The 17,917-nt window shown below is 38.0% G+C and overlaps 1 protein-coding gene across 1 annotated transcript in view; it reads right to left on the bottom strand.

The window, feature by feature from the left end:
- The window catches only part of CABIN1 (calcineurin binding protein 1), a gene marked incomplete at both ends in the record, with an annotated part of 40,024 nt that extends 22,977 nt beyond the window's left edge, over positions 1-17,047 (bottom strand). The window contains 17 exons of the mRNA XM_010193947.1: positions 3,552-3,667; positions 3,901-4,066; positions 5,520-5,753; positions 6,974-7,168; positions 7,865-8,014; positions 9,150-9,337; positions 9,577-9,655; positions 11,414-11,628; positions 12,009-12,145; positions 12,311-12,479; positions 13,455-13,747; positions 13,982-14,131; positions 14,609-14,738; positions 15,674-15,854; positions 16,119-16,253; positions 16,501-16,614; positions 16,955-17,047. Of these exons, the coding sequence (XP_010192249.1) occupies positions 3,552-3,667; positions 3,901-4,066; positions 5,520-5,753; positions 6,974-7,168; positions 7,865-8,014; positions 9,150-9,337; positions 9,577-9,655; positions 11,414-11,628; positions 12,009-12,145; positions 12,311-12,479; positions 13,455-13,747; positions 13,982-14,131; positions 14,609-14,738; positions 15,674-15,854; positions 16,119-16,253; positions 16,501-16,614; positions 16,955-17,047 (2,745 nt within the window). The remainder of the gene's footprint in view (positions 1-3,551; positions 3,668-3,900; positions 4,067-5,519; positions 5,754-6,973; positions 7,169-7,864; positions 8,015-9,149; positions 9,338-9,576; positions 9,656-11,413; positions 11,629-12,008; positions 12,146-12,310; positions 12,480-13,454; positions 13,748-13,981; positions 14,132-14,608; positions 14,739-15,673; positions 15,855-16,118; positions 16,254-16,500; positions 16,615-16,954) is intronic.
- Positions 17,048-17,917: the final 870 nt, after the last annotated feature.

Below are 17,917 nucleotides of genomic sequence, written 5' to 3'. Positions count from 1 at the left end.
TGTTCATTTTTGTAAGATCTGACTTCTCCAAACCAGTCGCACCCATTCCTCAACACACCAGTTAGGAGTTTCCTCAACTGAAATTCTGCAGACATAAATTGGAAATGCAGAACATTCACCTATTGGCAGTTTATATAAAAGCTCATAATAATACTTTTACAATACTTCAGCTGCCTGTTTACACCATTTATCATTTTTCAACATTTAGGATTGTAAACTCACTGATTTCTGCATATGACGGATGCTACAAGAAGCTTCTCATCATGATTGGCTTTCTTGACACTACAAACACTGCATATCACAAGGCAAAGTTCTGGCATTCTACATGTAAAAAGTTCAACCGTAAGGGCTGGAATTAACTAGAAGATAGTACATTCTCTTCTGCTTTAAAGATCTGTGGCAAGAACAAGGTACCATTTATTAAGGGCCAAAGCCCTTAAAAATAAGAGTACAGACAACTCTTAGAAGGTATTGCAATGAAATTTTGAGTCATAGCAATCATCTTTGAGTCACAGCAGACACCTTCTTTCCACTATTTTCCCTGTAAGAATTTGTGAACAATGTTTGAAATCTACAAGAAGCGTAGATAAATAAGATGAAAGGAAGATGTAAGCATCGCAGGATACTGTAACAAAAGCACAAGGATCCCACTGCTGCAAACACAATCACATCTAACACCAGTAACTGAATTCTCACTTGAACAGTGTTCAAAACAATCTCCTGTGTCCTTATTTAGCTTTTAAATTCTTAGCAGTAACTCAGAGCTGTTCTTAATGATTCAGACTTTGACTGCTACATATTAACATCTCTTACACACCACCTTCAGCCACAAGCAATACAACGTACTGGAGCAGACGGTTCACCCACAGAAGGTGATCACTGAATACCAGTCCATCAAACACACTCTCGTTTAACATTCTTGAAGCTGCCTTTCTCTTCAAATAATTAATCTCATTTTATCTTTGTCTTTCCTTACCCTTCCAACACTCTCTCATCTCTGAAAACTAAACTCTTGTGCTCAGTAATACCATATTATATTTAAGAAGCGGGCAATTCTGCGACTGCAGATTGAAGATTTTGTTGGAAGCACTTGACGACATTTGCAAAGATCTTAGCTGTAAATCCATCCACAGCTCTCACTTATCTGCAGTTTACGCAGGTTCACAGGCCATACCACCGGGCTCCCCAGGCTGTGCGTACAGGCACGCGATACAGGCACAATTTAGATTCATCACTTAGGAGCCCTGCATCTGAGGGCAAGCTCGTGACTGGCAACAGGCTATCCATTTTCATGAAGCACAGTGCCTGAGCTAATAAGCCCTCTGAACTCGAGGCAGATCTGTGCAGAGGCAGCTCAGGTGTATCAGCATTACACTCCTAATACCAGGGAGATCGAGGAGAGGAGGATGCAGAGATAAGCTAATAGTCCTACACTGAATCAGCCTCAGCTCAAACACTGTTCATTAGCTCCAGCCCTACCAGGGCGAGTCGACTCCTGCAGAACCCCTTGGGCTCTCCGTACCATCCTTCCCAGCTGTCTAAATTACTGTCCTGGACACACTGCTGCTCAAATTCAGAGAAACATGGGGTCTGGCACTGAGCCGTGCCTAATAAGCTCCAGGGAGTGCTGAGAAGGGAAATTAAGAGATCCCTGACTAGCTCTATGCAGAACTAATCATGACTTTCTCTTGGCTGAAGGTAATAAACCTCAATGAAGTCAGACTGAATCTGTAAAGTGCCACTGAAATATCCCTGCAGAGCACTGCCCTGTGAATGCCCTAGTACTGCACTGTCTGGGTTGTGCCAAGAGCCAGGCTATCCCAGATAGCCAGTACAGAGAAAGCTGTCTGCACTTTAGTTTCCAAGCTAAGAATAAAGCAAGGAAACAGCAATATACATAGAATATATTCTCCTTCAGCCATGGGAAATTTCTTTTCTGGTGTAACAACTAGACCTCAAGGAATAATCTTAAAAAGGTCAACAATGAGTAGGTAACTCCTTTCATCTAATAATGGTACAGCATTACTGCCCAGACACCCATTTCTGGAGCATATTAGATCTTCAAATACACCCATGTGAACAACAGAGAACAGCCTTCAGGCACAGGGAAGGAAGGACTGAAGTAACTGTTCATTCTCATCACCTTTGTTCAATAGATGAACTCTGTGTATATTTGAAATTCATAGAGTTAACAACATGAAAACAATAGAATTACTTTCTTTTCAGTCTGTGGTATAAAATCAAAGCAGGTAAAATCAAATCAGTCACATTTATCAACTGCAGAACAGCTAAATACATCACACCTTCAGGACAAAATCCAGGTAACACCACACAGTCTGTGAGCAATGTGTAACTTCCAGATGTGCGACTGAGGGCAGACGATGGCCTGCAAATCTTTACTGTTGTGCTTTGGAAGAAACACATAACCCAGTTTAACTGCAAAATTCAAACCCGAGTTTTCCTGGCTGACAGTAAATATACTCCTTTTTACATGTTAAATAATATTTACCTATATTGAAAATGTGCAAACTTTATGTAGCACATGACAAATGCAGCTCTGTGAAATGAGCAACTTATTTAGAATCACTAAGACACGACGAATATGGAATACCACTGGGATATTTTAGCAGCAATTTTAAACAAGTAACACTACTGGTTTTTTCAGCTTGTGAATGACAGTAACGAGATGGTTACTTGAATATCTAAAATAATATGTTGAATTTAAGCCATAGAGTAAATCTTTGCCGCAAGCAGGGCAGGGGTGTGGCTGAGCTATCAGACACAGAAGAAAATAAAACTGGATATAGATTCAGTATTCAGGTATTCCCTTTCCAGAGGTCACTAACTCCAAATAGTTTTGGATGTTCATTACAAAACCAAACCAACAAACACTAAAACCAAACGAGAACAAAAAACTCAAACAACCTCTGACCTTACCACAGGAAAGAATATGTAACTACAACAAACTACAGCGTTACCAGTCACCTGGATGAACGCTGATAAGCGACAGAAATTTTTATTAGCTTCAAACATTACCTCTGCTTATTTTTAAAGAGTAGGAGGTACAACTTCTGAAGCTAAGCACAACAAAATTCAAGCCATTCAAGTGAAGTTTTATCAAGATCAGTGGCTGATACAGGCCCACATTTCTCCCAACTACTCAGAATAATAACTTAACACTTCTCCAGTGCTTTCTCTTTTCAGGGCAAGGTAGATCATTTAATAATTCCCCTTAAAGATGTTTTTATAGTACAGAGTTGGTTACCCAAAGGCATCTCTTGTCTGACAAGAAGTCCTGTTTATAAAGCACACCAATGGACAGTGGTCTGGAATAACAAGCCTTTGCTATTCAGATTAAACTGACTGAAACATTCATGAGTTTGTCCGGGAGAAGAAGGAAAGTGGATTTCAAAGTGTACTTTTAACATGAAGATAAGGCAATAAACAATCTAATATAACTTTGAACTGATCTCTGCTTTGAGATGGGGGTTGGGCAGATAACTTTCAGAGATCCTTTCCAACCTATATTACTCTACAATGTTAACACTTACATAGAACTTGAGAAGAGCACCATCTGAATTGCAGCACCAGGATCTTCTTCCTAAATACTCATGAGCAGTGTTCAGCAGCATGAGTGAAGAAGGCAGCATAGGGGTATCGGGACTCACTGGAAGAAAGATGTTGGTAAATATTTAAGTAGCACAGACTGAGTAAAATCCAACTAGCCAATGCTTCATCTGGCAAAAAGTTGTTCTCTCTGTGATGAAGTGGTGTTCCTGTACCCCTCTACTCCCTTCAGCCAGCAAGACAGGATGACAAGCAAGTATTTTCTTATTTATACTCCAGAGCTAAATGGTAAGGAGCTCAGCTCCAATATGTAAAAGCGAATAATTAACCCACCTTCTTCTCCCTGGTTCTGCTGTTGTTGCTGCTGCTGTTGGCAGCTAAGGGATCGAAAAGTATCTTCCTCATGCTGGATGATCCTGTGCAGGATAATCCATGGAAGCACCGAGGAGACATATGGTTCTTTTGGTTCTTCCTGGACTGCCATGCTGCAGTCTATGATCTAATAAACAAATGGATGTTATATAGAGTGATAAAAAATAAACGTCAGCTGTGAATCTCTTCCTTGGTAATGCATTTTATCCTATGAAAATAACCTAAAGTTGAGTCTCAGCTTCTTCACAATGAGTGGTGGTAACAGTCATACAAATAAGATCAGCTGTTATGAGGAAGGGTAGAAGGTAATTTCCCCTACCCTGACATTCCTCTTGCATCCTCATTTTCCAACTAGTTATTTCTCTGTTGACACCGTCTACAAACAATTCAAAGTAAGCAAATGTACAGCATAAATTCTTAGTGTTAGTAGGCCTCATTACTGTACAAGAAATTTATCCACAACCCCACACAGAAGAGGAACTTGTTAAAAGAATTCCTGAATTCTTTATCAGGCCTTAAAACAACTATTAAAGACCCACTGGAATCATTAACAGATGCTATTTAAATGATGTAACTGAATAAATTCTGAGCAACACAATGCTGCGTATGGAACTGCTGTCCTAGCTTTTCTGATAGACAACTGCCTGTTTTATTGTGACAGTGCCAGAAATTTCTGAAGTCCTACACTTTTCTCACATTCTTTCACAATACAACAGTTTTTCTATTGGAATTTCTGCAGATAAAGAATCATATTTATTATTACTACAAAAACCATTTAGGATATTATAATGTTTTCCAGGATTCCATCGTATTCCGTAACATAGTGACACACATACAACTTTACGCAATCAGAGTACAGTTTTGTGAGTAGTGAAGGTGCTTGGCTTTTAGTGACGTACACAGAGATCTGAGAGCTGTAAACACATTGACTTTTGACATTAACTAGACTAGCTTCTTAACAGAACTGAGAGTCTGCCATTTGTTACCTGGACTGAAAAATATTCATTCAGTAGTTCTGAGGTTTGAAAGTATCTTTTTAAAAGCCTAAATTAGCTGTATGCTAGAAGCAATCCACACATCACTTTTTTTCCTGCCCTCTTCTCACCACCCTCTCTGTTTTCACTGGAAAGATCCTTAGCTTGGCCAGCATTTGCAAGCAACTCTACCATGTTCATAAGACTTAAGGGATCTTGTCTTCTAGCCCAAAGCACAGAGAGCCAAGATCAGTGCCATAACTTACAAACTCCACCAAGCCAGCTCAATCAGTCTTCACATTATCACTGTTTCAAATAGCATCAGAAAACAGTGTTGTTCCTTGGGTTGTCTTGCTACTCTTCTTTGATTATTTTAGGCAGTTTGGTGGTTGAAGGCACCTGCTGATACTGGTTCTAGCACAGGTATGCTAAGTGCAACTCTAACATACTGAAAGTGAAGACTATGAAGGTAATGCTCGTCTTCCCTCAACAAAAATGTAACCCAAAACATCACAGAGTGGGTGGTGATTCAGACACAGCAGCTGTATCATGTTTGAAGGTCCATAGTCCACAATAGCTCTTTCCTAGTGCAAGTGAACAGGTTACCTGAATCAGGTTGTTTGTTAATCGAACAAAGCTTGGTGATACAGAAGAGTCTTTCAGGACGCTGTCGACTGATAATGAAGTATCTATTCCTGCAAGCAGCTGTGTTACTGTAGCAACCCACTCTTCTTTAGCAGAGGCTGCTGTCACATTAATCATCTGCTGAATTGCTTCATTCAAGGCAACTTCTGAGCATTCAAAGCATTGCTTATAGTCTTTCAGTTTGAGCAGGGACTCCTAAGGAATGTAAATATGAAAAAAAAATCTAGTATAATAATGAAAGGTTTCTTTTAAACCATGAATGCACAGCAAGGGAAAGCAACACATATACAGTTAATGTGGTTACTTTAATGAAACTGTAACAGAATACCTTTAAATATGACATTAAAAAAACCATAGGAGATGCATGGACCCTGGATGAAGAATATACACATAGGATCTAAATTTAAAATAAAACATCACTGAATCTTTCTGCTTTAATAAAAGATATTCAGGACAGGGATGGCTGTAGGTCTAAAACTCTAATGATATGCAGTTGAATAGAGGCCCTACAAAAACAAGGTTTGGATCTTTTTGGTCTTGCTACCATTTTATTACCACTCAAATAACAAAACAGCAACTATAAAGCTAACATTACAGCAACATCCTCCTACTTCTTTCTACTTTGCTAAGTTTGGGTTACAAGATGGCACAGAGGCTGTAGGATTTGGTTCAGGCCAGTTAAAAGAGCACCAGTTTTTCAGCAAACTTCTTTTTCCCTTGGAGAACCCAATAGGCTTGAATTGTTCCTGCAGCTCAGCTCACTCGTACACTTATTTTCATAGTGTCAAACAGACTAAAACTATAGCAATTATACTGGATGTATCTACCAACATTTCGTTATTCATGCAGAACAGATACACTACATCATGAAAATCATTCATATGCTAGATAACTTTTACGTTTCAGAATGGCTGTAACTCATCATATAGTCAGCATCACCAAAAACAGGAAATATTCACAGCAGTTGCAGATATCACAGAGTCAAAGAATGGTTTAGGTTGGAAGGGACCTTAAAGATCATCTACTCCAACCCCCCTGCCATGAGCAGGGACACCTCCCACCTGACCAAGTTGCTCAAAGCCCAGTCCAACCTGGCCTTGAACACTTCCAGGGAATTAATCCATAAGATGCCTCTGCAAAAAATTAAAGTTTATTTGAATTTATAATTTTTCTGGCCATTTCATGTAGACCTTAAACATCTTGCATCTTTAGCCACATCCTCAGTTAGCAAAAGCAAGCACATTGCTAAAGATGTCGATAAAGCTATGCTGTTCAGACCACTTACAGACTTGGTTCCACATTTTGCTTTGTAAATAAGACTCATTAACCATTAACCCCACCCTAGAAAGTCTTTCCTCCTGTTTGCAGGGGTAAGTCTTAACTCTTTACTAAAAAAGATTTTTCACGAAACAAACCTGTAGAAGAAGCAGCTGTGCAGGTCTCTCTGGTATGGATGTTACAAATTCCAGATGTTTTGCTCTGCCATAACCATTAAAGCATAACGTTGGACGAAGCAGATGCACCACTGCGTTATAATCTCCTGCCTCATACAGTCGTTGGATCTCTTCTAAAGACTGGCATCTCTCCAGAGATTTTAGGTTCTTTTCAATCTGCAAATATCACAGATGGCACAATCTCACCTTCATTTTGTCTTCACATAATCTGACTACTGACATTTCTCCTAGCAGTTTAGCTGCAAAGCTATGTGAACTCTACAGCTACACCCAGGAATATAAACCAGGAAGAAAATACCTCATGTGCAACACTTCACTCATTCCCTAAATTTTCAATTATTATGCACTATACGACTTTAGTGCTATAATGACTTTGAACTTCTTTGCCTCAAATCCCAAAATCACACATTTCTACACTGCAAGAATACATCCATCAGGTGGACTTCAAAATGGAGACAGCATCTACTGTGTTGGAGTTCATCCCCCAAAACAGCAACGGAAAAAAGACATGGAGACAGCATCTACTGTGTTGGAGTTCATTCCCCAAAACAGCAACGGAAAGAAGATGGACACCCTTTTGTTTAAAAGTGTGCACAAATTGTTATGTGTAAAACAGAAGAAAACAGCTCAGTTAAGCAACAATTAAATTTATGTTTAAGAACAGAAAATGAAACACTAGTCTGATACTGTAGATCAGTCTACTGATCTACAAGCAGATGCTATGCTGTCCCTTCACTCTTACAAAAATGCTAGGACAGATATGGTAAACTGCACAAAACAGCTAATTCACAGATGACCTTTGAAACCAGGAGGGATAGAGTAGGGAGAATGCACCTGTAAATTAATTCTTACCTCTTCCAAAGAAACAACAGAATCAACATGGAGATTAGGTAACCTTATTATGATGCTGCATTCATTGCCAGCTTTAGCTTGCATTGTAGTGGCGCTCTGTAGCATTTCAGTGCAGATATCATAGTTTTCAAGTGCCTGTTCCATGTCTCCCTACAGTAACAGTACAGAGGAAAACAAACAAACAAAAAATGTAGAGTTCTGTTTGAAGCAATGGTTTCTAAAGCATGGAGAAAATGTTAAAGGTCAATGCAGGCACTGCCAGTGTGATTACTGCACACTCTCCCAAATAAAAAACAAATCCAATTGACAATCTCCAATTAAACGAAAGAAAACAAAGCAGTATCTCTCACCAGTGACTTTAATAACATGTCAAACAAATCAGAGGTAGAATTCAGCTTGCATAAATTTGAAAGGTAAATATGGAAAATCCCTTTCCTTTAAAAAGATGGAAGAGTAAAACAGTAGAAATCACACTTCCATCTGTGCACAAAAAAACACTGAGTCAAGAAACATTCTTATATTCTGCAAAGTGGATGCGTTCTACTCGCTCTGTCCAACTGAAGTAGACACTGAAGCTGAGTGGTCAGGAGAGGAATGCAAACTGCACAGGCAAAATCTAACTGTACATCTAAAGAGAAGACAGCAGTAGTCATAGAGGAACTCTCATTTTTCCACAAGTAAGTTTATTAGTAACGAATCCTTGGATGCAAAAACTAAAAATGAAAGGAACTGATTAGTTCAGACTTATGAAAATGACTCACATTATTAGTTGACAATTGACTCAAACCTAATTGATATATTAACAAACTCTTTGATGTCCTGAGGAAACAATGCTTGGAGGGAAGTAACAGGCTGGGATCAATGACATTTCTTTCAAATTATTCACTTAGTGACAGGTTTAAAACTCTCTGCTTTGAAATCTGCACATTAAATCAAACTTCTCCAAAAGAAGAATTATGCTACCTTGAAAAAGGAGAGGGGAGGAATAATTAAACACAGTCTGCTTCAGTTGAAAGTTGCATTTTGGACTGCCTGGAACTTTGGGAGTATCCACTAGTCCAGGATCCAAAAAATCCGTGTTCTGTAGCTACACATTACTACTCCAAATAATTGTGGTCTAAATACATTTTTAAATTAAAAAATAAAATGAACTCACTATATTTTGAGCTGATTATATCCATATGCTTAAATGAGCTGGGATTCCCAAATCAGCTGTAGCATCTCTGAACAACATTGATTTTAATTTGGGAAAAGTTTTATTTGTTAAATCAAAAGTAAAACAAACCTGCAGTGCTAGAAAGCGAGCTTTCAGCCAATACACCCGAGTGACAAATTCCATCCAGCCTTCCTCAAATAAATCTCGCTGTGAGGACGCAAACGACAGCTGCAACAAGTCTCCCAAGAAATGAGTTCCTGGGAAGTCTGGACCAAACTTTCCATTCACAGAGGCAGCAGAGCAATTTCGTGGAGAAACTGCAAACCAATTAATTACATTTTATCATAAAGTTACTATTATCCCATGAAAAGAGTCCCACATACCAGTATTTCAAAAGTACTGATCTATTTCAAGGCAAACAAATCATAGACCAATACAGATCTGAAATCTATGCATTAAGAAAAAATACCTTCAAAATCCAATTAATTCCTGCAAACATTTCTTCATATATCTAGAGTAGTTTTCAAGCCTGAAGAAGGTAACATCGAGTTCTCACCTGTAGAGCTCTTCCCTTTAGTCAGCAGCCACTGATCTAGTTGCAATTCCATGCAAGAAAGGCTCATCAACATCATATCCTACAGAGAAAGTATGGAGATAGCAAAAAAAGAGTATATAGGAAGAAATATATTTTTAAAATAATTGTAAAAGAACCTCAGACCAATACTTTTTCAATTTACTTCAAAAAAACCTTCAACTTGTCCTCTCGGAATTTCTATTTCCAAGTTATAACTACTTCCTCTGGCTACAGGTGTATCATAGCATTTACAAATCAACAGGAACAAAGCAAAACAAAGCAAAACTTAGGAGCAGCATTTATAAAAAATAAAAATCTCAGCTCATAAAAGCAGGCAGTCAGAACAGCACTGCCTAATGTTAAAAAAAGTTACATCCTTATATTTGTATCTGGCTGAAATATAGCTCTATTAAATCATTAAATCATGCTAAAAGCATGTTCCCTGAATACAGCAGAAGTACTGACATTTGGGAAATAAAAGTCTATATCCTATAATTTTTTTCAGTACTTATCTTCATGAGACCGAGTATGTACTCTGGTCTTATCAGCTTATTAACGCTTGCTGGATAAAGTTCAGGAGTATATTTTAAAAAATCACACCCCCGTGGTTCTCTGCCAGGTAGTTCTGCATAATGCTTTCTCATTACATTAATAGGAGCAAGGGCTACAGGTCCAGCTATGAAAAGCCAGGTGCTTGTGAAAAGGTTCAAAAGTCCATACACATTATCCAAAATAGCTCTTTAGTCTTGAAAACCCCAATTTATTACACTCAGGATCAAGCTTACACTTGTAGATCAAGTTTAAAATAAATTCAAGGATGAAAAAGAACAGACAAGCATGAGGACAGTGATTTGTCATAGTATAGCCACAAAGGCTTGACTTTTTAAATTTTGCATACAAGCAAGCAGTTATGCAGTCATAATGAGAACCAAAGGAATACATATAAATACTTGTAAATATATTTACATTTATTTTAAAAAGGGTATTTATATATGAACAATATACAGAAATACACAAGCCACAGGATGTATAAGAAGTTTAGCATCATCTACATAGCGATACTTTGTTTTGTAAACTAAGGCAATGGAACATAGTTTCCAGAATTATTTTTTCATTTGCAAAACAGTAGAAACACTAATAATCTGAAAAAAAATAAAATTAAAATGGCAGTCATCCCAATGGCGAATAAAGAACTTTCCAAATGAACACACATTGCTAACACTGAAAAGATAACATAGGCAGGCCTAGTGGGCAAGAAGTATCAGTACTGGTTTCGTAATTCATCTTGTGCCACCAAGTCTGTTTAACATTAATTTATAAAGGTAATAAAGTGGTGATGCTGGCCTGTGTGTTTGTTTCATTGTTTTGTTTTGTTTTACTGTAAATTGCAGGTTTTTTAAACTAAACTGTATTGACTCATTTAGAGCCAAAATTCTGACCCTCAATCAGCCAATGCGAACAGAGCAGGCTCTCCACTCACCCGATGACCAAACAAAACTTTCTGTGATACTACAAGCAAAGGGAGGAAAGAAAAAGGAAGAGCAACAACAGAGTAAAAGTGTAAAATACATTTAAGTCTGGAATATTTCTATTACCTATATGCAGATGTGTGTGTGTGTGTACACAAGGTATACTTGCATAGTGTCCAGGAGCTCAGGAAGAGTTACGTGAGCTGCAGTTTATGAAAGATGCAACAGCTACAAGCAGCAGGTCCCCAGACACAGCTAAGCTAATTGCTGGATTTCAGTTAGGTATTTTGGTACACAGAGAGCAACACAGTGGCAAAGAAATAGAAGTATAAGGAAAAGAGTTTCATTACCTTGATATGTTGATTACTTGAGTCCCTCAGTAATGGATTGGGAAGACTACTGCTGTGCTTTCTCCAGCTATTATAGATAGTAAGGACCACCTCACACAAGCCAGGAGGCCATTTCACCAGAAACTTTTGGCTGATGACTTTCAGATATCTCATCATCAGCTCCAAGATCCCACCATTGTTCAGGTTATCCAGCAGGAATTGAACATCCTGTTTTTCTAGAAAGCAGATAAACACAAAGCCATATGTGTTCAAGGTCAAGGTAAACCATAACTTGAAACAAATACGTTTCAACAGTGTTTTATGCACTAATCTTGCAGCAGTCCTCCTGCGCAGCATAAATGCAGAATTAAGTTCCTGTATTCCAATCTGTTTAAATGGGAAACAGACCTACAGTGCACAGTAATTAAGCAGTCCTTTAAGACTTAAAAATAAATCACACCTGTTACTGAGATATTTCTACATCATAAAATTATACTTTTAAAAATAATATATACTTTTGTATCTTTGAGATATAAGATGGGAAAATACAGAAAATAAGGCATATAATATGGAAGTAAAAACAGAGAAAGAGTGGAGGTCATAATTAAATCCTTACCAGATTCCATAAAGGTTGTAGAATCAAATGACATTCGATGTGGTCCAACGTGCTGGAAATTCTCTTCTTTGATCTCTGACTGCACCTCATAGTTATTGAAAGGGTCCTCCTCCTCCTCTGGATCTAATTTCCTCAATCTGTGTGAAAGGGATACAAAAACCCACAATATCACAAAATTCCTCAGTAGTAGGTGAAATCTAAACATGGCATGTTGGGCATGTTTTAACAGTGGAAGTACATTAACTGACATCTTCCTCTACTTAGCTCTTGATAATCTCATAATAAAAGTTACTGTACAGTACCTGGAAGGAAGGAATTTCACCAACAGCTCTTGAAAGTCAACCTTCTCCTCTTTTTTACATTTGGTATTCCGGACTCTAGCAGATCTCCTTTTTGCTGTTTCACCACTATCTTCTGTAATTCTCCTTCGCTTCACTCCTTTCTTAGATTTATCACCTGCTGATATGTCACCTAGAAAGAGAATTAAAAAAAGAAAAGTTATTTGTTTGTTGACTCTTTATTTTTTCCTACAGAAACACTTGAGATTCATTGGTTTAACTCTGAACACAATGCCACAAATTTTAAAATCATTTACAAAATAAATTTAATACAAACTGACTATGGCATTTTGCATTAAAATGCTGGTCTAAGGCAAGAAGCAGGCTTACTGAAAATTCTGCATTTCAGTATCCATAAGAACGCATTAATTTTGTCTTCAAGAAGTTTCTGAGTGGGAATCACAGGACTCTGCCTTTAACTCTATAAACACCTGTAAATTCCCATGATTATCAACAAATACTGGTAACTCCTTAATAGTTTTAGAAATGTAAATACATATACAGCTACAGTATAAAATATTCAAACCTCTTGCTACAGATTCCAAATAAATATAGCTGACTGCTTGGTTCTCAGGTTCTTAACATTACACATGAGCAGAAGAATAATCCAATCAACATTTTTGGTATCAGCTCATTCATTCTAAGGAGCTCAAGACTTCACGACATTAAAAACTTGATACGCATCACTGCTGGAGTAGAGTCATTATTCTTCTAATTCTAAAGACTGAAAAACTGAAGTATGAGTCAATAGCACAAAACCAGATGAGGGCAGATACTCCTGTACTGGAGTAACAATTAACAAACCAACCTGACTCTCAGTTTCATTAGATAGGAAAGTAAGTCCACCATCCTGTACAGTCATCCTATGTCCTAGTCAGGAATTAATGATTTTCAGGCAGTTTAGGTGGCCTTACTTTTATAATGTGAATGGTTAATAGAACAGAATTTTATTGCTCAATTTTACTTTTTCTACCAGATGTTATACATAAGATGAAAAGGTTCTGAATCCACCGACACAGTTTAAAGACAGCATTTCCCCAATTAATTCTGTAGGGCTTTTAATACTCAGATAAGTAGGAAAGATATCTTGAATCTCAGACTGAAGTACCTTGCTCACCTACAGCAGCTCCTGGTTCCAAAGAATTCTGACTATGGCTTGGAAAGCTGGGAGCTGTAGAAGTATAAGGTAACACAGGATCTGGCACTGTCACCACTGGATTAGCGGTGACAGGAGTTGGCTGAATAACACTGACAGGAGTAGAGGTAGGAGAAAGAATCAAATGCTGAACTGGATCTCGGTATTCTGAGAGATCAATTCTTTTTCCCAAGCTGGGCCGAGGAGGATCGCATGTTGTGAGGTGGTGATACATGGCAAGTAAAGCTTCTCCTAGGCACTTCCACCTGTACATGAAAACATAGTGGCATTACAACTTCTTTAATTCTTGTCACGGTTTTCTAAATTATACTTACAAACCTAACAGCATTCAACATGTCTTTTCTCAAAACACTTGGGGTCTTATTTGTTTGCGTTCACAAGGAAAAAAAAGCATTCTGAAGAAATCTGAAGTGCAACACAGTTGTCACCATAAATCACTCCAGAGAAACCTTTTAAAAGAAGAAAATATAAAGACGTACGTGAAGAAGGGAATTGGCTGAATCAGTCTGAGGTCTGGTTCTCTCTCTCGCACTAGCAAAGCTTGTCTTTTCTTACGTAGCTCCAGTGCTTCATCTATGATTCTTCCTGTTTCAGCTGCGCTCACATTTACATTATGGATAGACATGTCACTAAGAAATAATAAGAAATTAAGACAAGTTACGTGAAAAAGGGAATTGGCTGGATGAGTCTGAGGTCTTGTTCTCTTTCCATAGAATATTGTATCAAGGCTCAAATTTGTAACTGCTAGGAAAAGCAGTAAATGTGGTTGGTTTAGGTTTTTTTCCAATGAGGAAAAGAAAACTCCTAAAAGGAATGCTGACTGGTTGCAAACAGACAAATAAATACAAGGAACATGGATTACAAGAGATCTAGGTATGAAATAAGTGAGCAGCAGCAAATGAATTTTTTGCCTCTTTTTACTTCTCTCCAGAAGTAACTACAGAAGAACATTCTGTCAGCAGCACCAACCCTGATTTATTATTTAGAAGACAGGTCAGCGAGGTATTGTCATGGCTTAAAGCATTTTATCTCACCATCTTTTCCAAACTAACTCAAACCCAGAATTTACACCCCAAATGCAGTATACACTATACAATGAGATTCACCATTTGAGGAACATCCTTAAGGAATCTTTCCGGAGGCAAGGCTGCTCCTCAAAGATCTTCTCCTTCAGAACCAGTCCTTTGCTATATAGACAGTCTTTTTCCAGAGCCTTGCAGATAAAGTACAAGCATGCTGTAGAGAAATAGAAATTGAATGGTCAGTTGCTGCTTTGGCTAATTCAAAAGCTATTTCTAGCCTTCATCTACACCAATGAATTCCAACTAAACATGACATTTACATAAACCAATAGCTTTGTAACGTGTCAAATAATTACACACATACAGTTAAAATAACCTATTATGTCTTCCCAAGTATTATATCCAGAAAAAGAACATAATTCATTTTGTTTAGACAATGTTTGCAGCACATCTTTCATTTACATTCAAGACTCCATTCCTGCACAAAAGAAATTAGAATTTTAAAGCAGAATCACAATCATTTGCCATTTTCACATTGTCAAACATCTTAACTGCAGATTCCATTAGCATAACAAGCAATGAACAGGTTTTTGCTCACGTGGGCAATTACGTGACAATAATTCGTACCATTCCAGTAAGACAAACCTAAGGGATCAGACTCAACTTTCCTGCCATCTTGCAACTTCTCTCCTAAACTTCACTTGAATCAGTTCATCCACTGGATATTACACAAATGTAAAATCCTAGGGCCAGTTGTATCAACTGCTGTAACTACAATTAATCATATTAGGATATGAACTAGACTGTAGTCTTATATCCCAATCCTGGAACTACGCAGCTGGAAATTACTAAAAAGAAAAATTCAACGTGCACTGGAAGGCAAGAGGTCAGTCTACAGGGAAACTTCTTGCAGAAGCTCTGATCTAAGAGAACACAGGCATTTATTTTTAGGTTAAGCAGAACTGATACAAATCATCATACTTCATCACAAAATAAAAAAAAATCTCTCCTGAAGTAAAAATCTCCATCATACCCTAACGTACTGCTTACGCAAGATGCACTTTCTCTTATATGACTGCATTGTTACAATTTTTATTTATATGTGAAATTACATATTTCTTGAGAATTTTTTTGTTGTACTGTACTTACTCGTGTAGTCACTGAGTGTGTACAAGATTGTGATAAGATTATCTAAACAAGGCCAGTGATCAGGATTACACCTGAGACCTTCTTCGAAAGCATGACGAGCCAAAGGTAGGCGGATTAGTTTTATAGCCACACGACCAATTTTATACCATAGGTTGACATCAGTAGAGTCTAGCATTACAGCCTAGAAAGCATAACAAACAACATTATTCACATTTTAGACATGCATATTCATTTGTCTACAAGGACTGGCACTGCTTTAGTTTCCAATAGGGACACTATTGGTTTGGGGACTGAATGGTGGACCAGTTATATCATGTACAACATCAGAAAGTACCCAGAATTCAGATGCACAGACAAATGATGTGTGCTGAAAGGTGTACGTCTGTATATTAGCAAGCTTTTGCAAACATTGAGGCTCTTGAGTTTTAATTCAGCTGTACTGTACCTCCAAATAAAACTCCATGGCTGTCTCCAAGTCATCCCGTTGTGCTGCCAGTTGTGCTAGGTTTTTATAGGTGGAATATTTTAACATCAAGCCTGGATGTTTCAGCCCTTCTTTCTCATCACCAGAAAGAACTGCCTAGAAATGATAAAATAAATGCAACACAAGCATTAGGAATTAGACAAGAAAAAGAGCAGCAAACAGCTTGCCAATTGATAACACTGGCATTTCTTATTAGCCAATAAGGAATCAGACAAGTAAAAAGAGCAGCAAACAACTTGATAGTTGATAACACTGGCATTTCTAATTAACCAATAAGAAATGAAGTAATACAAAAATATAATAAAAATAGTTTCCAGAGTTCCATTCTCTAAAGGTCACTGACCTCTCGCAGAAGACGAATCTCAAGCAGCTCATGATAAGCTTTAGCAGACTCTTCAAATCGATCATGTTTCTGAAGGTCCAAAGCTTTGTGGTACAAAGCAAAAGCTTCTGCTTCCTGTAGTTTAAAAAGATAGAAACTATTTTGTAGGGCAACTTTATTAAGACAATTACTGCAACATACTTGTATTTACTACGAATACCAGTGGTTTCACACTTTTACTACTTCCTGCTGTACAGCAGTCCACATCCAGAATGTATTGCAGAACATTAACCTTACTGACCTGATATAACTCATCTGAGTGAAGTTTTAGCTTGTTAAAGGAGGGTTCAAAAGATAAGACAGTAACACAACTTTCTTAAAAACAAAAAATTACGGTTGAACAATCCCTGCAACAAGAGAGGACAAAACTCTCATCAAGACAAAACTCCATTAAGAAAACTGTAGGTTTACTTACTTGAGCTTCCTTTGTCTGTGTCTTATGACTTTTGAAGGTACCTTCATAGTCATCCTCAATTGTGGAGCTCGCATTCAGTGCTGCAATTCGAATCTAGAATGACAGTCGAGACGTGACAAGAAATGCTACATCTACCTGTATGCCAGTTTCCCTTGCAAACTGGATTTTTCTCATTATTTTAACTGTATTTGGTAAATGGACTATACTGAGAGATCTCTACACAAAGTCAAAACAACTGCAATGAATGAAGGATGGTGAGGGCTCTGGAGAACAAGCCTGATGAGGAGCGGCTGAGGGAACTGGGCTTGTTTAGCCTGGAGAAGAGAAGGCTGAGGGGAGACCTCATCACCACCTACAACTGCCTCAAGGGAGGTTGTAGAGAGGTGGGTGCTGGGCTCTTCTCCCAGGTGATGGAGGACAGAACAAGGGGAAATGGCACCAAGCTGTGCCAAGGGAGATAAGAGAGATAAGGAGGAAGTTCTTTACTGAGAGGGTCGTCAGAGGCTGGCACAGGCTGCCCAGGGAGGTGGTGGAGTTACCATCCCTGGATGTGTTTAAAGAGCGGGTAGATGAGGTACTTAGGGATATGGTTTAGGGGGCAGACAGGAGCGGTTGGACGTGATGATCTCAGAGGGCTTTTCCAACCGAGCGATTCTGTGTGATTCTGTGTCTGTGTGAATTTAATCATCACTATTTGCAAATAATAATACATCAAAACAATTTCCCCCCCAAAATCAGCTGATAAAACAAAATTTAAAATGTCTTGCAAACAACAGACATGTGCATTACAGTGAATTTTTTCAAATTCTTAATTTACCAATAACTGCAATCACTCATAATGCAAATTTATTCTTGAGAAGAAGATAAACTTTTCTATTTTATTTCTACCAAAACATCTCAAAATTTATCTCAATAAGCCCTTACCATGTTCACAGCTATTCACACTGTCTTTCTCCAGGGTTA

The sequence above is a fragment of the Mesitornis unicolor genome, unplaced genomic scaffold (genome assembly GCF_000695765.1).
Source record: "Mesitornis unicolor isolate BGI_N332 unplaced genomic scaffold, ASM69576v1 scaffold18971, whole genome shotgun sequence".
NCBI lineage: Eukaryota > Metazoa > Chordata > Aves > Mesitornithiformes > Mesitornithidae > Mesitornis > Mesitornis unicolor.
This window is presented reverse-complemented; position numbering and strand designations above follow the sequence as displayed.